This window comes from Scyliorhinus canicula, chromosome 8 (genome assembly GCF_902713615.1).
Source record: "Scyliorhinus canicula chromosome 8, sScyCan1.1, whole genome shotgun sequence".
Classification (NCBI taxonomy): Eukaryota; Metazoa; Chordata; class Chondrichthyes; order Carcharhiniformes; family Scyliorhinidae; genus Scyliorhinus; species Scyliorhinus canicula.
The window spans coordinates 192,292,832-192,314,844 of NC_052153.1; the positions used below are offsets into that span (position 1 = coordinate 192,292,832).

The following is a 22,013-nucleotide window of genomic DNA, read 5'->3' on the forward strand; positions in this document are numbered from 1 at the left end:
ATGCCTTTCCCGGCTTCTAATGAAATGAAATGAAAATGAAAATCGCTTATTGTCACGAGTAGGCTTCAATGAAGTTACTGTGAAAAGCCCCCTAGTCGCCACATTCCGGCACCTGTCCGGGGAGGCTGGTACGGGAATGTCCGTGCTGTACCACAGCAGATGTGGGAGTGTTTGTTGGGACATTGATGAGGAAGTTTTATTCTGCATCCAAGTCGTGCTGTTCCAGCTCTGGGAGTGTTTGATGGGACATAAGAGCATCACACCAGAACGTGGGACAGGAGTGAGCCATTCAGCCCCTCGATCCCGCTCCGCCATTCAATACGATTGTAACTGATCCCTCTCAGTCTCAACTCCACTTTCCTACCCATTCTATAATAATAATAATCTTTATTGTCACAGGTAGGCTTACATTAACACTGCAATGAAGTTACTGTGAAAAGCCCCTAGTCGCCACATTCCAGCGCCTGTTCGGGTACACAGAGGGAGAATTCAGAATATCCAATTCACCTAACAGCACATCTTTCGGGACTTGTGGGAGGAAACCGGAGCACCCGGAGGAAACCCACACAGGCACGGGGAGAACGTGCAGACTCCGCACAGACAGTGACCCAAGCCGGGAATCGAACCTGGGAGCCTGGCGCTGTGAAGCACAAGTGCTAACCACTGTGCTACCGTGCCACCCAAAAAGAGCATAAGAACTGGGACCATGAGGAGAAAGTTTTATTCTGTATCCAAAGCTGTGCTGCACCAGCTCTGGGAGTGTTTGATGGGGGCACTGGAAGAGAACTGTTGCCTCAAGAGTTACAGAGTCTGATGAACATTCTGAGCTATGTATCAGAGGCTGATGCAACATCTATTCTCAACCAATGCTGTGGTTTGCTCCTCGGTTTTTACAGCCATTATATAAATACCTCTGCTGCCCCATATATATGGACTTCCCATTTGTTGTTCTTCGGAATAAGTTTGATTATACCTCACGTGAGTTTCACCGATAAATGAGGAAGTACTTTGAGCAACTTCTGTATTTTGGTGTTGAAAGACAAGCAACGAGCGAGGAAGTCTGAAGCGTTGGTGATGGATGTTCTCTGCATTTTGCTATCCGCAGCCCTGCTGCCAGTCACGGCGTGGGGTTACCGTAAGTGCTTTCTCATTCCTCTGCAAATTCATTTTGTTGGGTTACTCATCTGTGTTTCCAAACCCTGCCACGGTCCAATGTTATGTGCCTGGTCCTGCCTCACCCCACGGTTCTTAATGCTTTGCTTGCTGAATAAATCTGAAAACTGGACAAGGTTGCTTTACTGAAGGTACCGCAGCAATAACAGACCTCCACCTGGGGACACAGTGCGCAGAAGCTAGTAGGAACTTTCAGGATGTGAGTGGATACACATGGATACAGGTCTCAGAAAGACTCTCAACTTTGCTGTTAAAATGATGATGAGGTTAATGGTGCTCGCTGTTACTTGTGCACAAATGGTACAGCGACAAGAGACATGGTTAAAGGTGGCAATCCAAAACTTGCCAAGCTCCGTCTTGTTGCCTGGCTCGCTATCGGGGCTGGTTTAGCTCACTGGGCTAAATCGCTGGCTTTTAAAGCAGACCAAGCAGGCCAGCAGCACGGTTCGATTCCCGTACCAGCCTCCCCGGACAGGCGCCGGAATGTGGCGACTAGGGACTTTTCACAGTAACTTCATTGAAGCCTACTCGTGACAATAAGCGATTTTCATTTCATTCATGTGAGTTTTATTGAACAATGCAAAGTTGCTGAATTTATGTGGTAATCCATGTCACTCAGGGTATCCTTTCAACAATGCGATGCATGTTAATTGCTGCCAGTCAACCACCCTGGCGCTAAAATGGAATTCTTACTAGCGTGGAGTCTCGGGTTTTACTTGCCCATTTGAAAGAAAGCCAATATTTTGGTTACTTTTCATTTTTGTCTCTTTTTCTCTCGCAGTCCATTCTTCCTGTTTAGCACAGGGCTAAAATCGCTGGCTTTGAAAGCAGACCAAGCAGGCCAGCAGCACGGTTCAATTCCCGTACCAGCCTCCCCGAACAGGCGCCGGAATGTGGCGACTAGGGGCTTTTCACAGTAACTTAATTGAAGCCTACTCGTGACAATAAGCCATTTTTTTCTTTTTTCTTTTTTTTCTTTCTGTAATGAACTCCAATTGGCTTTATTGGGTGGCCAATTGGTGTATGAGCTCCCTCAATGATAGCTCATTGAGGGGGCCCATATAATCACCTGTGTAGGCTTTGTGAGCCAGTCTTTAGTTGACTGGACTGCTAGCAGCACTGTTTGTAGCTGCTCCTGTAATATCGTTATTGTAAATAAATATTGGTGTGGTGACGGAACTCCTGCCTCCCGTGGATTACTACACTTTCCCTCTCTGTTTCTCTTTTTGTAACTTTTTCGGCACTGAATTCACTCGCTTTTCTTGGGCAGCACGGTAGCACAGTGGTTAGCACTGTTGCTTCACAGCGCCAGGGTCCCTGGTTTGATTCACCCGGCTTGGATCACTGTGTGGAGTCTGCACGTTCTCCCCGTGTCTGAGCGGGTTTCCTCCGGGTGCTCCGGTTTCCTCCCACAAGTCCCGAAAGACGTGCTGTTAGGTGAATTGGACATTCTGAATTCTCCGTCTGTGTACCCGAACAGGCACCGGAGTGTGGTGACTAGGGGATTTTCACAGTAACTTCATTGCAGTGTTAATGTAAGCCGACTTGTGACACGAGTAAAGATTATTATTTTTATTTACCGCCTTGTTATTTATTTTGACCATACTTTATCTGATTGGTTTATTTGTCACTGTCACTGGGTCAAAATCCTGGAACTCCCTCCCTAACAGCACAGTGGGTGTACCTACACGGCAGGGTTCAAGAAGGCAGCTCACCACAACCTTCTCAAGGGCACGTTATCTGCTTTTGCTCAGGTCCCAGATGTCCCGTTCCCCTTCGACATGATCAGAATGTTTCAACAATAAGATGTAAATCTGCCGCAATAGATATAAATCCGTAAAGAAAAATCTAACGAGCAGCAGACAATGTTAAGTGTCCTGCTGCTTCAAATCACCGTTGCCCCCCCTCCCCCACCCATTCCCTGTCCCCTGTTGCCCTTTGACACACTGCTCCCCTTTGTTCTGTCATTTGCATATTCTAATCTCTTTCTGTACCACCATCAGTCCCTTCTTAGCCTTAAACACCTCCATTTACATTCCCTTTTGTAATTTATTACTCCCTTCCTCACGTTTATCCAGTTTCCCCAGAGCCTCTCTGCCCACTGCCTCAACCTCTCCATACGTTAGTGGGCTCCACATTCTCGCCACTCTCCAATGAAAGGAGCCTTGCCTATATCTGGGCAGCATGGTAGCCTTGTGGATCGCACAATCGCTTCACAGCTCCAGGGTCCCAGGTTCGATTCCGGCTTGGGTCACTGTCTGTGCGGAGTCTGCACGTCCTCCCCGTGTGTGCGTGGGTTTCCCCCGGGTGCTCCGGTTTCCTCCCACAGTCCAAAGATGTGCAGATTAGGTGGATTGGACATGATAAATTGCCCTTAGTGTCCAAAATTGCCCTTAGTGTTGGGTGGGGTTTCTGGGTTATGGGGATAGGGTGGAGGTGTTAACCTTGGGTAGGGTGCTCTTTCCAGAAGCCAATGTAGACTCGATGGGCCGAATGGCCTCCTTCTGCACAGTAAATTCTATGAAAGTTCATCGCGATTTACCGGTGACTAGATTATATTCATGGTTCCTGGTTTCTCTACCCTACCAAACACCTTCATAATTTTAAAGACCTCCATCCGATCATTCAAAGTGAAGTTGACGATTACTGTATTAGATCAGTCACCACCTCATTGAATGGCAGAGCAGGTTCGATAGGCCGAATGGCCTACTTCTGCTCCTGAGTCTTATGCTCATTCCTTCAGTCGTCTTTTCCCAAAGCGGACAGCTCCAATCTGTTCAATCTTTCCTCGTACTTTTACAACTCCTTTTTTTCTCTGTACTTACACTTTTTTAAATGAAAGAACATAGAACGCACAGCGCAAAAGGAGGCCATTCGGCCCATCGAGTCTGCACCGACCCACTTAAGCCCACACTTCCACCCTATCCCCGCTACACAACTTTGTAGCTTTGCCAAGATACTATCTTCATTCCCTCTGGCACATGGAACCATAGAAACACTGCGGTGCAGACGGAGACTATTCGGCCCATTGGGTCTGCACCCACCTTCTGAAAAGAGCAGCCTGCCTAGGCCCCCTCACCCATCCAGTACCTCCTCCCTGACTGCACCAAACTCCTTCACTCACCAAATTTCCAGAGTAAAGACTCACTGGACTCAGTCAAGGTGCATTAGCATGCTCTTTCCAGGAGCCGGTGCAGACTCGATGGGCCGAATGGCCTCCTTCTGCACTGTAAATTCTATAATTTGCTTGTATGAAATCAGATTTATCATATCCTGGGTAAGGGACAATGACGCGACTGCCCAAAATGGGAATGCTAAAGCCAGCGAGATGGCTGGTCAGGGCACAGAAATAAAACTTTGTGCAATACTGGTATGAGGTACTGTCGAGGTAGCGCTGCACTCATTCAGCCAAGTGGAGAGTATTCCATTGCACTCCTGACTTGTCCCTTGTAGGTGGTGGACAGGCTTTGGGAGGGGGTCAGGAGGTGAGTTACTCACCACAGGATTCCTAGCCTCTGACCTGCCATGGTAGCCACAGTATAAATATGGCTGGGTCCAGTTCAGTTTCTGATCAATGGTAACCCCCACGGTATGATTGTGGGGGATTCAGCAATGGTAATGCCATTGAATGTCGAGGGGCGATTGTTAGATCCTTTCTGATTGGAGATGGTCATTGCCTGGCACTTGTGTGGCACGAATGTAACTTGCCACCTGTCAGCCCCAAGCCTGGATATTGTCCAGGTCTTGCTGCATTTGGACACGGACTGCTTCATTATCTGAGGAGTCGCGAATGATGCTGAACATTGTGCAGTCATCAGCGAACCCCACTTCTGACTTTATCATGGAAAGGAGGTAATTGATGAAGCAACTGAAGATGGTTGGGCCGAGGGCACTACCCTGAGGAACTCCAGCAGTGATGTCCTGGAGTTGAGATGATTCACCTCCAACCACCACAACCATCTTCCTTTGCGCCAGGTATGACTCCAACCAGCAGAGTTTTCCCCCTGATTCCCATTGACTGCAGTTTAGCCCGGGCTCCTTGATGCTATACTCGATCAAATGCTGCCTTGATGTCAAGGGCAGTCACTCTCACCTCACCTTTGGCATTCAGCTCTTTTGTCCATGTTTGAACCAAGAGGTTTTTGGTCTCTGAGGGAATTAAGGGACAGTCTCCAGTAGTGCAGAACTAGAGAATTTCTGAAAAAAGAAGAGACAGGTAGAAGCTTTGTGTCGTGCACTCATCAGGACACTTTGCAATATCAGAGCAATACAATTCATACTGGATGAGAAGAGAATGCTAATAGGTTGACAAGTGGACTCTGATTGGTGGAGGTGTTGCCATGGAGAATGCACAAGCTGATGGTGACCGACAGTTAACTGCCAAGCTTTGTTTGAAATTTAAACCAGACTGCTTGACCCTGCTTGGTCAAGGCATTACCCTGAGGTATGACCCAGAGAATGGCTGTCACTCATTTTGTTCGGCTGAAACAGGCGCAATGTGTGTACATGCTCTTTCTGTCTGCACAGAACAGGACCCTGTGTATTAATACGTGTAGCTTCCAGTACACACACATGCGCCACACAGCCAGCCCAACTGACAATCTTAAAGCAGTTGTCAGCTTATTTCAAAGCACACTGAGGCTTCTTTAGCAAATGTTGTCGAATCGCAGAATCACACCTCAGAGAGGACAGTGTGTTTTAAATTTGTGTATGGCCTCTTACCTTGTGTCATGAATCTGCCAGGGGACCGCAGTAGGCAGTATTCAAAAGGCCTCAATTGGTATGCGGCAGTTTTGATGATCAAGTAGGAATGGCTCATGGAAGAGAAACAGCTTATAGACGATTGGGAAGGTCCATATGATATACAAATGTTATTGTATAGAGTCAAGGAGGCTGATTGGGGCAGAAAGCTGAAGACACGGAAGGCATAATCAAAGAAAAACAAAGGTATATTGTCCAACCTGGAGAAGCCAGGAGAGGCAGTTACCATCCAGTAGTCTCAGAAAGCGGACAGGCCAGATTCCAGTCACCAAGCCTGAAGGCCATGTTTACAGAAAACAAGCTTCTAAGTCTTAGAGCCAAGGCAGTGCAGAAAACCTTCGTAACAGCAGTTTTAAAATACCTTCGCTGGACCAGGAAAAAGGCGGTTCACACATTTGAGTACCATCCCTATGTTGTGTGGTAACTATAGATGGTTATTCCATTTGGAAGTTGTTTCGGGATCAGGCACAGTCTTACAGAGTTTTGTTGTCATAGATATAAGATCATAAGATATAGGAGCAGAATTAGGCCACTCGACCCATCAAGTCTGCTCCGCCATTTAATCAGGGCTCATATTTTTCTCATCCCCATTTTCCTGCCTTCTCCCCATAACCCCTGACGCCCTTATTAATCAAAAACCTATCTATCTTTGTCTTAAACACACTCAGTGAATTGGCCTCCACAGCCTTCTGCGATAAAGAATTCCACAGATTCATCACCCTCTGGCTGAAAAAATTCCTCCCCATCTCTGTTTTAAAGGATTGTCCCTTTAGTCTGAGATGGTGTCCTCTGGTTTTAGTTTTTCCTACAAGTAGAAACATCCTCTCCACGTCCACTCTATCCAGGCCTCGCAGTATCCTATAAGTTTCAATAAGATCCCCTCTCATCTTTCTAAACTCCAACGAGTACAGACCCAGAATCCTGAACCGTTCCTCATATGACAATCTATTCATTCTAGGAATCAGTCTTGTGAACCTCCTCTGGATCCTTTCCAAGGCCAGCACATCCTTCCTTAGATACAGGGCCCAAAACTGCTCACAATACTCCAAATGGGGTCTGATCAGAGTCTTATACAGCCTCAGAAGTACATCTCTGTGTGGTAATACGACTGTATATATATGTGTGTGCCTCTATTAGGGGATGTACAATAGTACCTGCTATTACAGGTTTGTTGGTAAGCTCCTGCATAGTTTGTCGGTAAGCCCCTGCCGGCTAGCTCCGCCCACAGGGAGCAGTATAAATATCCATGAGGTCTCCTGAGCTGCCATTTTACAGCTCCACTTGAGGGAATAACATCTCACGGTAATAAAGTCTCTTTTGTACCGTTTTGTGTTTCTGTGTGCAATTGTTAGCGCATCACCCTGGTCTTGTATTCTGGCCCTCACGACGTGAATATGTGTGTTTAGTAATTCGTACACCTTAATTGAGTGAGGCTAGAGTCGTCCAGTTTGTGTGTTTGTCTTTTCTTTATTTTAATAAATAGTCTTTAGTAATTGTAACTCGACGACTGGGCTGTTTATTCTCACTGGGATTCCATTTGTCTTCGCACACCAAAGCAAAACTATACCCTCGGACGAAACGGTGTTCCAAGTTGGTATACCCTCCCAAATAACATCAGCTCATGCCCGGGGACTTAAAAAGTCTTAATTCCTTGGGTGTAGGGAATTTGTGACTTTTGAACATAATGAGCGTGAGATCAAGTGGAGCTGAGTAAGAAGGTGTTACATTGAGGGCAGCACAGTGGCACAGTGGTTAGCATTGCTGCCTCATGGTGCCGAGGTCCCAGGTTCGATCCCGGCTCTGGGTGCCTGTCAACGTGGAGTTTGCACATTCTCCCCGTGTCTGCATAGGTTTCACCCCCACAACCCAAAGATGTGCAGGGTAGTTGGATTGGACATGCTAAATTGCCCCTTAATTGGAAAAAATGAATTGGGTGCTCTAAATTTTTTTTTAAAAAGAACGTGTTATATTAAAGTAAGAAAGTTGCAGAAAATGGCTCTTGATCGAGCTCTGCCTTATCTGGATGTAAGCAACCTAACCGCAGCAAGTTTGAAAGTGTGCCAAAGACCAAATTATTGTAACTGGCAGATAAATTGGAAGTAGCCTTATCTACGGGAGCTAAGAAAGCTGAGATCATCGCAGGAGTAGCAACACAGTTAAAGACACTGGAGAGGCCAGCAGTGCCAAAGATTTCGAGAAGTGGGGACTTTGAATTAGCTAAGCTTCAATAACAAAGAGACGTAGAAATGAAGAAGTTAGAAATGCAGGAAAAGGAGAGGGAGAGAGAGCGTTTGAATGAGAACGGGGAGAGGGGGCGTTCGAAAGGGAAATGGAGAAAGCTGCAGGGAAGGAAAGAGAGAGACATCCATCTTCGCACTTTGTGTGTACAGGCTCTCCCGAAGTTCGACGCGAGAGGTGCCAGGCCATTTTTTTGTGCTTTTGAGAAAATGGCTGAACAGTTGAGATTGTCACAAGATTGTTGGACCCGACTCTTATAGGCGAAACTTGTGGGTAAAGCTGGTAAAGTCTTTGCTTCTTTATCAGAGGAAGGGTCTGGAGACTAACAGATAGCGATGAAAGCTACATTGGGGGGCATTGGAGCTGGATCCAGAGGCATAAAAAGAGAAACATTGAGCTAAAGGAAAACAGGCTGAAATTACATACCTAGAGTTCAAAGGGATTAAGCAAAGTCATTTTGATAGGTGGGTAAGGGCCTTGAAAATGGGAGAATCCCATTTAGCCCTTGGAGAGATAATTCTGTTGGAGGAATTTAAAGATTCGTTACCTACTATGATTAGAATTCATGTTGAGCATCAGAAAGTTAGAACTGCCAGACACGCCACAGAGCCTGCGGACGACTCTGAACAGACTCAGTCCACAGGCACCACAGTCGGGGGAGGGCCAATCCCGCGGGCAGGGTGGGACATTATTCAGGGCTGGGGGCACTATGGGAGGGTGGTCCAGGGCGCACGAGCCGGTCGAAGGGGGGGACTATTTCGCGGGCGGGGTCCGCAAGTGGCCAGCGCTATGTAAAACGCCACCGTTGTCACGTCGGTGTGGGGACATAGCCACAGAAAATGAGGATCCAGTCCCATAGGTCAAAGGGACTCGGTTCATATTCCACGTTTGGACCAGGGCGTCGATAGTGTTGGACGGTCCCGATTCAACATCCACCTCGCTGAATGAAGGACCCCCCCCCCCCCGCCCCCCCCGAGGACTTGCCAATCCAAACTTAACGTGTTCAGGATGAAGAGCGTCCCCTGCAACCCCACAATCCAAAGATGTGCAGGTTAGGTGGATTGGCCATGATAAATTGCCCTTAGTGTCCAAAATTGCCCTTAGTGTTGGGTGGGGTTACTGGGTTATGGGGATAGGGTGGAGATGTTGACCTTGGGTAGGGTGCTCTTTCCAGGAGCTGGTGCAGACTCGATGGGCCGAATGGCCTCCTTCTGCACTGTAAATTCTATGATAATCTATGATTAATCTAGGACAAAGGTTCGGCACAACATCGTGGGCCGAAGGGCCTGTTCTGTGCTGTATTTTTCTATGTTCTAACTGTTCAAAGGCTCACAAGCCGAATATTGTGTTCAATTCTGGTCGCCACACTACCAGAAGGATGTTTATGCTTTGGAGAGGGTACAGAAGCAGTTTACGAAGATGTTGCCTGGTGTTGCTCGTTCTGGGTGAGTGTGCTTAACACTCAATTTGGTTCTGTTTCTTTACTTAGCTCTGGAGTCGCCAGGTATCGTTAAGATACCGCCACAAGTTTCAAGGTGAAGTTCAAAGCAATAAAACCATACACCAATTAGTAAGTTCAAACAACTGAGTTTATTATACTACAATTATAAAACTACCCATGCACACGCTAAAAGGATTAAACTATTCCTACCGCTAAATAAACTAATACTTATCTTGAAGGAACTGCCGGGTCAGGGAACAAGGCCTCTTGCTCTGTTCTGGTCTGCAGACTTCAGGTTGGTATAAGTTAAAAGGGGTCAGGAGTGTCTATATCTGGTAGCGATCATTGTGAGACACTTACTTGCTGGCGGCTGCTGTCCCAAACCTCTCCTCTCTCTCGGCAAAGGTCTTCTTGGCAAAAGCTGGTCGAGGTGCTGGTCCACAGGGGAGGGCTGGTCAAGGACAGAGGAGGGCTGGACGAGAAGACTGAACCATGTGTGGGACCTGTCTTTTATAGGTCCCAGGGATCCGTGCCCCTTTGGGCGGACTCCCTTACCTGCTTGGAATCGATTGGGTCTCTTCCCAATCGATATGTTTGAATCCCCCCAATACTGAGGCTGTTCCTTGGCTACTGGGCGGGCTCTCAGGCTCTTTGTTTTTGAACCACGCTGGTGCCGGGGTGTCTGGTTTCCCATACACTGTTGCAATCACTTCCCCATTTGTGTCCATTGTCTCTGGAATCGTTCCATTAATATGCTAACTATCCCGGAGATTGTCTCATTAGTATGCGGAATGTTCGTTTCGGTGCTGTCTGCTCTCTTAGCAGACAGAATCCACACCTGCTTGGTGCAGCCTGCTGGCGCTGCAAACATTGTCCATTTTATCCTATATGCTTTGCGTTCCTCCATTTTGTATTTCGGGAATGGCCACCTTCGGTGGCTGCACTGGTATGGAGGGCATTAGCTATGAGGAGAGGTTAAATAAACTCGGTCTGTTCTCACTGGAACGATGGAGGTTGAGAGGCAGCCTGATAGAGGTCTGCAAGATGCTCTTTCCTAGGGCAGGAGAGTCAAGTACTAGGGGACATAGGTTTAAAATGCGTGGGGAAAAGTTCAGAACAGATGCGCGAGGCACGATTTTTACACAGAGGGTGGTAAATATATGGAACGCGCTGCCTGGGGAGGGGGTGGGAGCAGGTACGATAGCGGCATTTAACGGACATCTAGACAAATATATGAATAGGGTGAGAATGGAAGGATACGAAGTCCGCAAGGGCAGACGGTTTTAGTTAAGCAGGTACCATGGTCGGCGCAGGCTTGGAGGGCCGAAGGGCCTGTTCCTGCGCTGTATTGTTCTTTGATCTTTGATTCAAGGCCGGAATCACTGTGCCAGTACAGTGATGAGTTAGTGCTGTTCAGCCAGAAGTGGGAAGAGCACCTACATCACATAAAGGAAATGTTTGACCATTGCGACAAAGCCAATCTTGTGAAGACCGGAGTGAAAAGCGTATTTGCAAAGGTCCAGACTTTCACATCTGGAGCACACAGTTTGACAAATGGCACCAAGCGATGCCAAACGAGCGGCCATGTGGGACTTCCTGCAACCCAGCACCAGAATAGAGACTTTAAACCTGGTACTGGTATTGCAACATTCCGAAGTTTATGTTGCCAGGAACCCAGCAGAGACAATCACAAATACAGACCAGAACCCTTTCAAAACTTCTGGAGAAATGTCAAGATCAGATCATTTGGTTATTCCGATGAATTTCGCTTGTAACTGTGTCTCCTGAGGTTGGGAGAGAAAACATTATTGCGGACTCCTAATGCCAAGTACAAAATAAACTTTTGGCAACAATGGGAAACTTTCTGGAGCGTTTTTCTCTGTTAATGCTTTTGAATGTTGGACTATTTAGTCAGCTGGAACTAAAAAGGAAAGGGTTGAGAAATCAAACGTCTCTCAAATTAAGACATTTCATTTTTAAAAAGGGGATCATGTCATGATTCTGTCTGGAGACAGCAATGGACAGTATTCAAAGTGCCTCAATGGGTCTGCCTCTCTTCCTGTAACATGTTTAGATAATCAAGTGTGAATAGCATCTGAAGGAGGAACAGATTATAGACAATTGGGAAGGGCCCTAAAATAAGAGTAAGAGTAGGGGCCAGTCAAGGACAGTAGTGGGAAGTTGTGCGTGGAATCTGAGGAGATAGGAGAGGTTCTAAATGATTATTTTTCGTCTGTATTCACACAGGAAAAAGACAAAGTTGTCAAGGAGAATACGGAGATACAGGCTACTAGACTAGAAGGGCTTGAGGTTCATAAGGAGGAGGTGTTAGCCATTCTGGAAAGTGTGAAAATAGATAAGTCCCCTGGGCCAGATGAGATTTATCCTAGGATTTATCGGCAGCACGGTAGCATGGTGGTTAGCATAAATGCTTCACAGCTCCAGGGTCCCAGGTTCGATTCCCGGCTGGGTCACTGTCTGTGCGGAGTCTGCACGTCCTCCCCGTGTGTGCGTGGGTTTCCTCCGGGTGCTCCGGTTTCCCCCCACAGTCCAAAGATGTGCAGGTTAGGTGGATTGGCCATGCTAAATTGCCCGTAGTGTCCTAAAAAAAATAAGGTTAAGGGGGGGTTGTTGGGTTACGGGTATAGGGTGGATACGTGGGTTTGAGTAGGGTGATCATTGCTCGGCACAACATCGAGGGCTGAAGGGCCTGTTCTGTGCTGTACTGTTCTATGTTCTATGTTCTATGATTCTCTGGGAAGCTAGGCAGGAGATTGCTGAGCCTTTGGCTTTGATCTTTAAGTCATCTTTGTCTACAGGAATAGTGCCAGAGGACTGGAGGATAGCAAATGTTGCCCCCTTGTACAAGAAGGGGAATAGAGATAACCCCGGTAACTATAGACCAGTGAGCCTTACTTCTGTTGTGGGAAATGTCTTGGAAAGGTTTATAAGAGATAGGATGCATAATCATCTGGAAAGGAATAATTTGATTAGAGATAGTCAACATGGTTTTTTGAAGGGTAGGTCGTGCCTCACAAACCTCATTGAGTTCTTCGAGAAGGTGACCAAACAGGTGGATGAGGGTAAAGCAGTTGATGTGGTGTATATGGATTTCAGTAAAGTGTTTGATAAGGTTCCCCACGGTAGGCTATTGCAGAAAATACAGAGGCATGGGATTCAGGGTGATTTAGCAGTTTGGATCAGAAATTGGCTAGCTGATAGAAGACAAAGTAGTGGTTGATGGGAAATGCTCTGACTGGTATCCAGTTACTAGTGGTGTGTCACAAGGATCTGTTTTGGGGCCGCTGCTGTTTGTCATTTTTATAAATGATCTGGAGGAGGGCGTAGAAGGATAGGTGAGTAAATTTGCAGATGACTCTAAAGTCGGTGGAGTTGTGGACAGTGCAGAAGGATGTTACAAGTTGCAGAGGGACATAGATAAGCTGCAGAGCTGGGCTGACAGGTGGCAAATGGAGTTTAATGCAGAAAAGTGTGAGGTGATTCATTTTGGAAGGAATAACAGGAAGACAGAGTACTGGGCTAATGGTAAGATTCTTGGTAGTGTGGACAAGCAGAGAGATCTCAGTGTCCATGTCCATAGATCCCTGAAAGTTGCCACCCAGGTTGAGAGGGTTGTTAAGAAGGCGTCCGGTGTGTTAGCTTTTATTGGTAGAGGAATTGAGTTTCGGAGCCATGAGGTCATGTTGCAGTTGTACAAAACTGTGGTGAGGCCGCATTTGGAGTATTGTGTGCAGTTCTGGTCGCCACATTATAGGAAGGATGTGGAAGCATTGGAAAGGGTACAGAGGAGATTTACAAGAATGTTGCCTGGTATGGAGGGAAGATCTTATGAGGAAAGGCTGAAGGACTTGAGGCTGTTTTCGTTAGAGAGAAGAAGGTTAAGAAGTGACTTAATTGAGGCATACAAGATGATCAGAGGATTAGATAGGGTGGAAATCGAGAGCCTTTTTCCTCGGATGGTGATGTCGAGCACGAGGGGACATAGCTTTAAATTGAGGGGAGATAGATATAGGACAGATGTCAGAGGTAGGTTCTTTACTCAGAGAGTAGTAAGGGCGTGGAATGCCCTGCCTGCAACAGTAGTGGACTCGCCAACACTAAACGCATTCAAATGGTCATTGGATAGACATATGGACGATAAGGGAATAGTGTAGAGGGACTTTAGAGGGGTTTCACAGGTCGGCGTAACATCGAGGGCCGAAGGGTTGGTACTGCGCTTTAATGTTCTATATAGGGGCTGTTTTTGCACAGTGGACTAAACAGCTGGTTTGTAATGCAGAACAAGGCCAGCAGCAGTGGGTTCAATTCCTGTACCAGCCTCCCTGGATAGACGCCGGAATGTGGCAACTCAGGGCTTTTCACAGTACTTCATTGAAGCCCACTTGTGACAATAAGCTATTATTATATACATATCCTTTTTATTATCTTTTTTCAATTAAGGGGCAAATTAACGTGGCCAATCCACCTACCCTCCACAAAGCTCGGTTTGGGGGTGACCCACGCAGACACGGGGGGAATGTACAAACTCCACACAGACAGTGACCCGGTGCCGGGATCGAACCTGAGACCTTGGCGCCGTGAGGCAGCAGTGCTATCTGTGTCATTGTGCCACTCATGATATACATCTGTTAATCATAGAATCCCTACAGTGCAGAAGGAGGCCATTCAACCCATCGAGTCTACACTGACCCTCCGAGAGAGCACCCTACCTAGGCCCACTCATCTGCCTCATCTCTGTAAACCAGTAACCCCACCTAACCTATAGACACTAAAGGGCAATTGATCATAACCTGCACACCTTTGGACTGTGGGAGGAAACCAGAGCACCCGGACATAACCTATGCAGACACGGGGAGAACGTGCAGACACCACACAGTTGCGCAAGGTTGGAATTGAACTCAGCTCCCTAGTGAGTCAACAGTACTCACTGTGCCACTGTGCTGATCCTTACTGTATATTCAAGGACGTTGATGGGGGCAGACAACTGAATACATGGAAGGCACAATCATAGAACATCAAAGGTATAATTACCCAGACCCTGAGAAACCAGGAGAGGCAATTACCATTTAGCAGTCTCAGAAAGTGGAGAGACCAGTTTCCAGCCACAAAGCCAAGTTTACAGCAAAAATGCGTATTGGAGCCAAGGCAGTGCAGAAAACCCTCGGAGAGCAGTTTAAAAAAATCTTTGCTGGGCCAGGGAAAAGATGGTTCCTAGACCCCTGTATTGCTTTTTTAATAGTTCATGCATGGGACGTGGGTGTTGCAGCATTAATTACCCATCCCCAATTGCCCTTGAGGGGGAACTTCAGAGTCAACCACATTGCTGTCGGTCTGGAGTCACATGTAGGCCAGACTTGGTAAGGACATTAGTGAACCAGATAAGTTTTTACAACAATGACAATGGTTTCATGGTCATCATTCGACTTTTAATTCAAGATTTTTATTGTATTCAAATTTCACCACCTGCAGTGGCAGGATTTGAACCTGGGACCCCAGAAGCATGACTCTGGGTCTCTGGTTTACTGTCCAATGACAATACCACTACACCACTGCCGCCTCCCCAGTAACTGTCGATGATTATTCCATTTGGATGTTGTTTGGGGAACAGGGGAAGTCTTACACAGTTCTGGTATCACAGTTATATTGTGTAACAAGGGGTGCGTTCTATGTAAACCGAGTGTGTGTAGTAATTCATATACCTTAATTGTGTGAGAGTAGAATAGATCTTTTTGTGTATTTGTCTTTTAATAATAAATAGTCTTTAATAATTGCTCCACGACGACTGGGCTGTTTATTCTCACTGAGGTTTCACTCGTTTCCACTCACCAAAACCAAATAAACTATACACCCCCACGAACCGGTGTTCCAAGTTCAGATACCCTCACAGATAACATCAGGGTGCTTCAGGACATAAGGCCATAAGACATAGCAGCAGAATTAGGCCACTCGGCCCATTGAGCCGCTCTGCCACTCAATCACGGCTGATACTTTTCTCATCCCCATTCTCCTGCTTTCTCCCCATAACCCCTGATCCACTTATTAATCAAGAACCTATCTATCTCTGCCTTAAAGCACTCAGTGATTTGGTCTCCACAGCCTTCTGCGGCAAAGAGTTCCACAGATTCACCACTCTCTGGCTGACGAAATGAAATGAAATGAAAATCGCTTATTGTCACAAGTAGGCTTCAAATTAAGTTACTGTGAAAAGCACCTAGTCGCCACATTCCGGCGCCTGTTCAGGGAGGCTGGTACAGGAATTGAACCGTGCTGCTGGCCTGCCTTGGTCTGATTTAAAAGCCAGCTCTTTTAGTCCAGCGTGCTAAACCAGCCCCTATTCCTCCTCATTTCTGTTTTAAAGGATCATCCCTTTATTTTTATATATCATCTTTATTGTCACAAGTAGGCTTTCACTTCAATGAAATTACTGTGAAAAGCCCCTAGTCACCACATTCCAGCGCCTGTTCAGGTACACAGAGGGAGAATTCAGTATGTCCAAATTACCTAACAGCACGTCTTTCAGGACTTGTCGGAGGAAACCGGAGCACCCGGAGGAAACCCACACAGACACAGGGAGAATGTGCAGACTCAGCACTGACAGTGATCCAGCCTTGAATCGAACCTGGGACCCTGGCGCTATGAAGCCACAGTGCTAACCACTGTGCAACCGTGCTGCCCCTTTAGTTTAAGATTGTGCCCTCTGGTTCTAACTTTTCCTACCAGTAGAAATATCCTCTCCACGTTCATTTTATCCAGGGCTCACGGTATCCTGTAAGTTTCAATAAGATCCCCCCTCATCCTTCTCAACTCCAATGAGTACAGACCCAGAGTCCTCAACCGTTCCTCATATGACAAGCTCTTCATTCCGGGGATCATTCTAGTGAACCTCCTCTGGACCCTTTCCAAGGCCAGCACATCCTTCCTTAGATACCAGGCCCAAAACTGCTCACAATCCTCCAAATGGGGTCTGACCAGAGCCTTTTACAGCCTCAGAAGTACATCCCTGGTCTTGTATTCTAGCCCTCTTGACATGAATTTGAATTTGTTTATTGTCACATGTACTGAGGTACAGTGAAAAGTATTTTTCTGCGAGCAGCTCAAACAGATCATTTAACAAAGAAAACAAAATAAAAGTAAAAGAAAATACATAAAAGGGCAACACAAGGTCCACAATGTAAATACATAAACACCAGCATCGGATGAAACATACAGGGTGGAGTATTAATCAGGTCAGTTCATAAGAGGGTCATTTAGGAGTCTGGTAACAGCGGGGAAGAAGCTGTTTTTGAGTCTGTTCGTGCGTGTTCTCAGACTTCTGTATCTCCTGCCCGATGGTAGAAGTTGGAAGTGTGAGTAAGCCGGGTGGGAGGGGGCTTTGATTATGCTGCCTGCTTTCCCCCGGCAGCGGGAGGTGTAGATGGAGTCAATGGATGGGAGGCAGGTTCGTGTGATGGGCTGGGCTGTGTTCACGACTCTCTGAAGGTGTCTTGGGCCGAGCAGTTGCTATACCAGGCTGTGATGCAGCCCGATAGGATGCTTTCTATGGTGCATCTGTAAAAGACGGTAAGAGTCAGTGCGGACATGCCGAATTTCCTTAGTTTCCTGAGGAAATATAAGCGATGTTGTGCTTGAATGATAGCATTGCATTTGCCTTCCTAACTGCCAACTGAACCTGAACCTTAAGAGAATCATGAACAAGGACTCCCAAGTCCCTCTGTGCTTCTGATTTCCTAAGCATTTCCCCATTTAGAAAATAGTCAATGCCTGTATTCCTCCTTCCAAAGTGCATAACCTCACACTTTTCCACATTGTATTCCATCTGCCATTTCATTGCCCACTCTCCTCGCCCGTCCAAGTCCTTCCTCAATACTACCTGTCCCTCTACAGATCTTTGTGTCATCTGCAAACTTAGCAACAGTCCTTCCTCAATACTACCTGTCCCTCTACAGATCTTTGTGTCATCTGCAAACTTAGCAACAGTGCCTTCAGTTCCTTCTTCCAGATCATTAATGTATTTTGTGAAAAGTTGTGGTCCCAGCACCGACCCCGGAGGCACACCACTAGTCACCGGCTGCCATCCTGAAAAAGACCCCTTTATCCCCACTCTCTGCCTTCTGCCAGTCAGCCAATCCTCTATCAATGCCAGGATCTTACCCTTAACACCATGGGCTCTTAACTTATTTAACAGTCTCCTATGCGGCACCTTGTCAAAGGCCTTCTGGAAATCTAAATAAATCACATCCACTGGTTCTCCTTTGTCTAACTTGCTTGTTACCTCCTCAAAGAACTCTAACAGATTTGTCAGACACGACCTCCCTTTGACAAAGCCGTGCTGGCTCAGTCCTATTTTACCATGCACTTCCAAGTACTCCGTGATCTCATCTTTAATAATGGACTCTAAAATCTTACCAATGACCAAAGTCAGGCTAACCGGCCTATAATTTCCGTCTTCTGCCACCCTCCCTTCTTTTTTTCAAATAAATTTAGAGCACCCAATAATTGTTTTTCCAATTGAGGGGCAATTTAGCGTGGCCAATCTGCCTAAATTGCACATCTTTGGGTTGTGGGGGTGAAACCCACGCAGAAACAGGGAGAAGGAGGTGCGAACTCCATATGGACAGTGACCCAGAGCCGGGACCGAATCTGGGTCCACAGCGGAAGTGCTAACCATTGCGCTACTGTGCCACCCTACCCCCCTCCCTTCTTAAGCAGCGGTGTTACATTAGCCTCTTTGCAGTCCTCTGGGACCCTCCCTGCCTCCAGTGATTCCTGAACGATCACTACCAACGACTCCACAATCTCCTCAGCTATCTCCTCCAGATTCCTGGGGTGTAGTTCATCCGGTCCTGGTGTTTTATCCACCTTCATACCTTTCAGTTTCCCCTGAACCTTCTCCTTAGCGATGGCCACTATACTTGTCAGCTGCGAACAGCGGAAGGGACACGCTGTTTGATAGAAGCCAGCGGTCTTTGGGCTGTGCAGCCTACAGACTGAGCATCACGCTGGCACTGAAATTCATACATCGCTCAGTTGTACGGTAAGCAGAACGTTTAACGGCTGCACCCTTCACGCCGAATACCACTCGTGTTGCTACTTCCCCACTCCAGCGTGACACCGCCAGCCGCGCCTCACCTCACCTGCTGCTCAAACGTTTGAGATACTTTGCCCATCCAGGGTAATCTGGGCAAGACTGGGCACATTTTGGAGATGAACGTGACAGACTTGGGCCGGCCTTGAGTTTGCGTGATATACAGATCTTATCAGAGTAACCATTTTTAATAACCCGCCAGGGCCATACAGTCGAGGTGGGGGGTGATTGTTTTCTTGTGCTCCTTGAGGAGTACGGGCTCCCCAGCTAGGGGCGGGGTATCTTACTCTTACTTGTATAAAAGGCCACCCACTGTTGAGAGTGAGAGTATCTGGTGAGGTGTTACCAGTACTCATTGCAGTACCGGTATGTGCTTTGTTTGCTTCGTTTGGCCCCTTGTTCCGCACTGTAACCAATCACTGTTTGTCGATGGAGCATTTGTCAATGTTCCCTGTTGATTATTCTTCTGTCTACTATGTACGTATTGTGTATGTTCCCTCAGCCGCAGAAAGATACTTTTCACTGTACTTCGGTACATGTGACAATAAATCAAATCAAATCATGTATATAATTGTAAAATAAATGTCATTTACTTTTGCTTACGTTGGACTCCACAAGCGTTATTAAACTGGAAACGAGAGTAAACCTGGAGTTGTTGACGGGCAAGCTCTGCAGTTTAGCCACCTCCCCACGTTGAATTATTTTCTTCTGGACATTGCTGTGAAGCTGGGGGAGTGACGATGCCTCTGTTTGGGTGCCTTTGATCCCGGTGTGGAAACCTGGAATCAGTACGCAGAGCGAATCCACTACTTCTTCACAGGCAATAATATCAGAGGAAACAAGGGCTGGGATTCAAACTTGGTCCTCAGCGGCGTAGTCCCAGTGCTAACCACTGCGCCACGGGCCACCTTAGAGACCGAGCTTGACGGTTGGAAAGTTTGGGAATCATCCGGTCGGTGTGTTTCACTGACTGGGCGACGCCAGTGGTTCCAGTACTGAAGCCGGATCGGACAGTTCGCCTTTGTGGCGATTATAAGCTAACAGTGAACACGGCTTCTTTTTAATGGGCAGCACGGTAGCATTGTGGATAGCAAAATCGCTTCACAGCTCCAGGGTCCCAGGTTTGATTCCCGGCTTGGGTCACTGTCTGTGTAGAGTCTGCACATCCTCCCCGTGTGTGCGTGGGTTTCCTCCGGGTGCTCCGGTTTCCTCTCACAGTCCAAAGATGTGCAGGTTAGGTGGATTGGCCATGATAAATTGCCCTTAGTGTCCAAAATTGCCCTTAGTGTTGGTTGGGGTTACTGGGTTATGGGGATAGGGTGGAGGTGTTAACCTTGGGTAGGGTGCTCTTTCCAAGAGCCGGGGCAGACTCGATGGGCTGAATGGCCTCCTTCTGCACTGTAAATTCTATGATTGTTAGACCATTACCCACTGCCCAGGATAGAGGATCCACATGCCACATTGGCTGGTGGATCGACCTTTACAAAACACAACATGAGTAACGCTTATTTTCAGCTAGGTTTGATAAGGACTCGGGGAAGTATGTGACTATCAACACACACAAGGCTCTGTACGAATTGAAGGCATTTTAAATATACACATAATCATAAAAATACAGAAGCCAACCGTAGCAACAGGTAACAAAACGCGGCTTCTGTTTGGCGTGTCCCCGGCGTATGGTGTGTTTCAATATGTGCAAAAGCCAAAACCTCATGCAATCTAAATTGTTGTTTGCCCCTTATATTGCCATTCTTGTCAAGTTCCCTGATGAGTTCAAGACAAAAGACTTCGACATGCCTCTTTTTACAGTGATTAAGATGCTGCAAAGTCATGGTGAAAGAGGAAGTAATTGACTCAGTGAGACTGTTAAAGTGGAGGGATTAGAAAGGCTGGCCGTAATGTTGCGGGGAGGGGGGAGCTCCGCTAATCACGGTTCATATGTTTTGGTCCTGTCCAAAGCTGGAGGATTACTGGAAGGAGGTTTTTAGGGTAATTTCTAAAGTGGTGCATGTGAAACTGGACCCGGGCCCCCGGGAGGCCATATTCGGGGTGTTGGACCAGCCGGTGTTGGAAACGGGTGCGGAGGCAGATGTTGTAGCCTTCGTCTCGTTGATCGCCCGAAGGCGGATCCTGATGAGAGTGGGGGGAGGCAGCCTCTCCACCCTGTGCCCTGGCGTGGCGGGGGGACCTGCTGGAATTCTTAACGCTTGAAGAGGTCAAATTTGAACTGAGGGGAAGCTCGGAGGGGTTCTACAATTCATGGGCGTCATTCATTAGGCACTTTCAAGAGCTGGATCACATCGAACATTGGTTGGGCCGGGTGGGTGGGAGGGTTGGGGGGAGGTGGGGGGCGTGCTGTAAGTGTTAATGGTGACTTTGGGTGATTCCTGATTCCTTTTTGTCTTTTGTTTGTGTGAACATGCGGGCTAATGTTTGGGGTTTGGTGGGAGGATGGGATCGTTGTTATTGATATGGGAATTGATATATTTGTTACTGATTATTGTTTATTGTTGGTGGGTGTAAATTTGGGAGAAAATGTGAAAAAGGAGGAGAATAAAAAATATTAAAAAAAAAAAAAGAAAGGCTGGCCATACTTAAGATCGATATGTCACTGGGACTGGATCAAATACATCCAAGGATACTGAGGTTTAATTTTCACAGGAGTCCCGAGAAGGCTTAAACAATCAGGTTTATTGTGTCAAAGGAAAACAAGGCCGCAACGCAGCGTGCAGTACACCAGACTCAGCTGGCATCATCCGGAGATGCTGCTTCCGATCCTGGCCAGCTTTTACCGCCCGTTCATCGATGCCCAGTTGTTAGGCCTCAGCCCCTCAGTGGGGGGCCTCCTATTCCATGCCTTCCCCGTGGGTCTTGTGAGGGTTATTACATGAGGAAAGTAAGGGTGGGGATGGCGGAGGAACTGGCCAACATTTTCCAATCCTCCATTGACACACGGGGTGGTGCCAAGTAGAGTTGCAAATGTTCAAAAAGGGATGTAACGATAAGCCCAACAATTTCGGGCCAGTCGATCCTGAGCTTCCAGGTCGAACAGAAGAACGCAGAGTTATTGCGATAAAAGAGAAAATGATGTTGACCGATTGGCAACTTGACTCTGATTGGCTGAGGCTTTGCCACGGAGAGAGCAATAGAGGCTCCTGAATCTCCAGGCAGTTTGTAGCCCCTCCACTCCCTCCGCTGCTGTGCACAACGCCAGCTGTACCATCCACAAGACGCACGGCAGCAACCTGTCAACCTTCCTCTGACAGCACTTTCCAAACCATGGAACCATCGGAA

General features: G+C 47.1%; 1 protein-coding gene across 4 annotated transcripts in view; it reads left to right on the top strand.

Moving 5' to 3' along the window:
- The first annotated feature begins 967 nt into the window (after window positions 1-967).
- LOC119970771 overlaps window positions 968-22,013 on the top strand; it is a 117,751-nt gene continuing 96,705 nt past the window's right edge. For all 4 annotated transcript variants that reach the window (XR_005461672.1, XM_038805925.1, XM_038805926.1 and 1 more), the window contains exon 1: window positions 968-1,135. Coding sequence is in view for 3 of the 4 variants with exons in the window: in XM_038805925.1 (XP_038661853.1) it covers window positions 1,075-1,135 (61 nt within the window). In the remaining variant the exon portion in view is untranslated. The remainder of the gene's footprint in view (window positions 1,136-22,013) is intronic.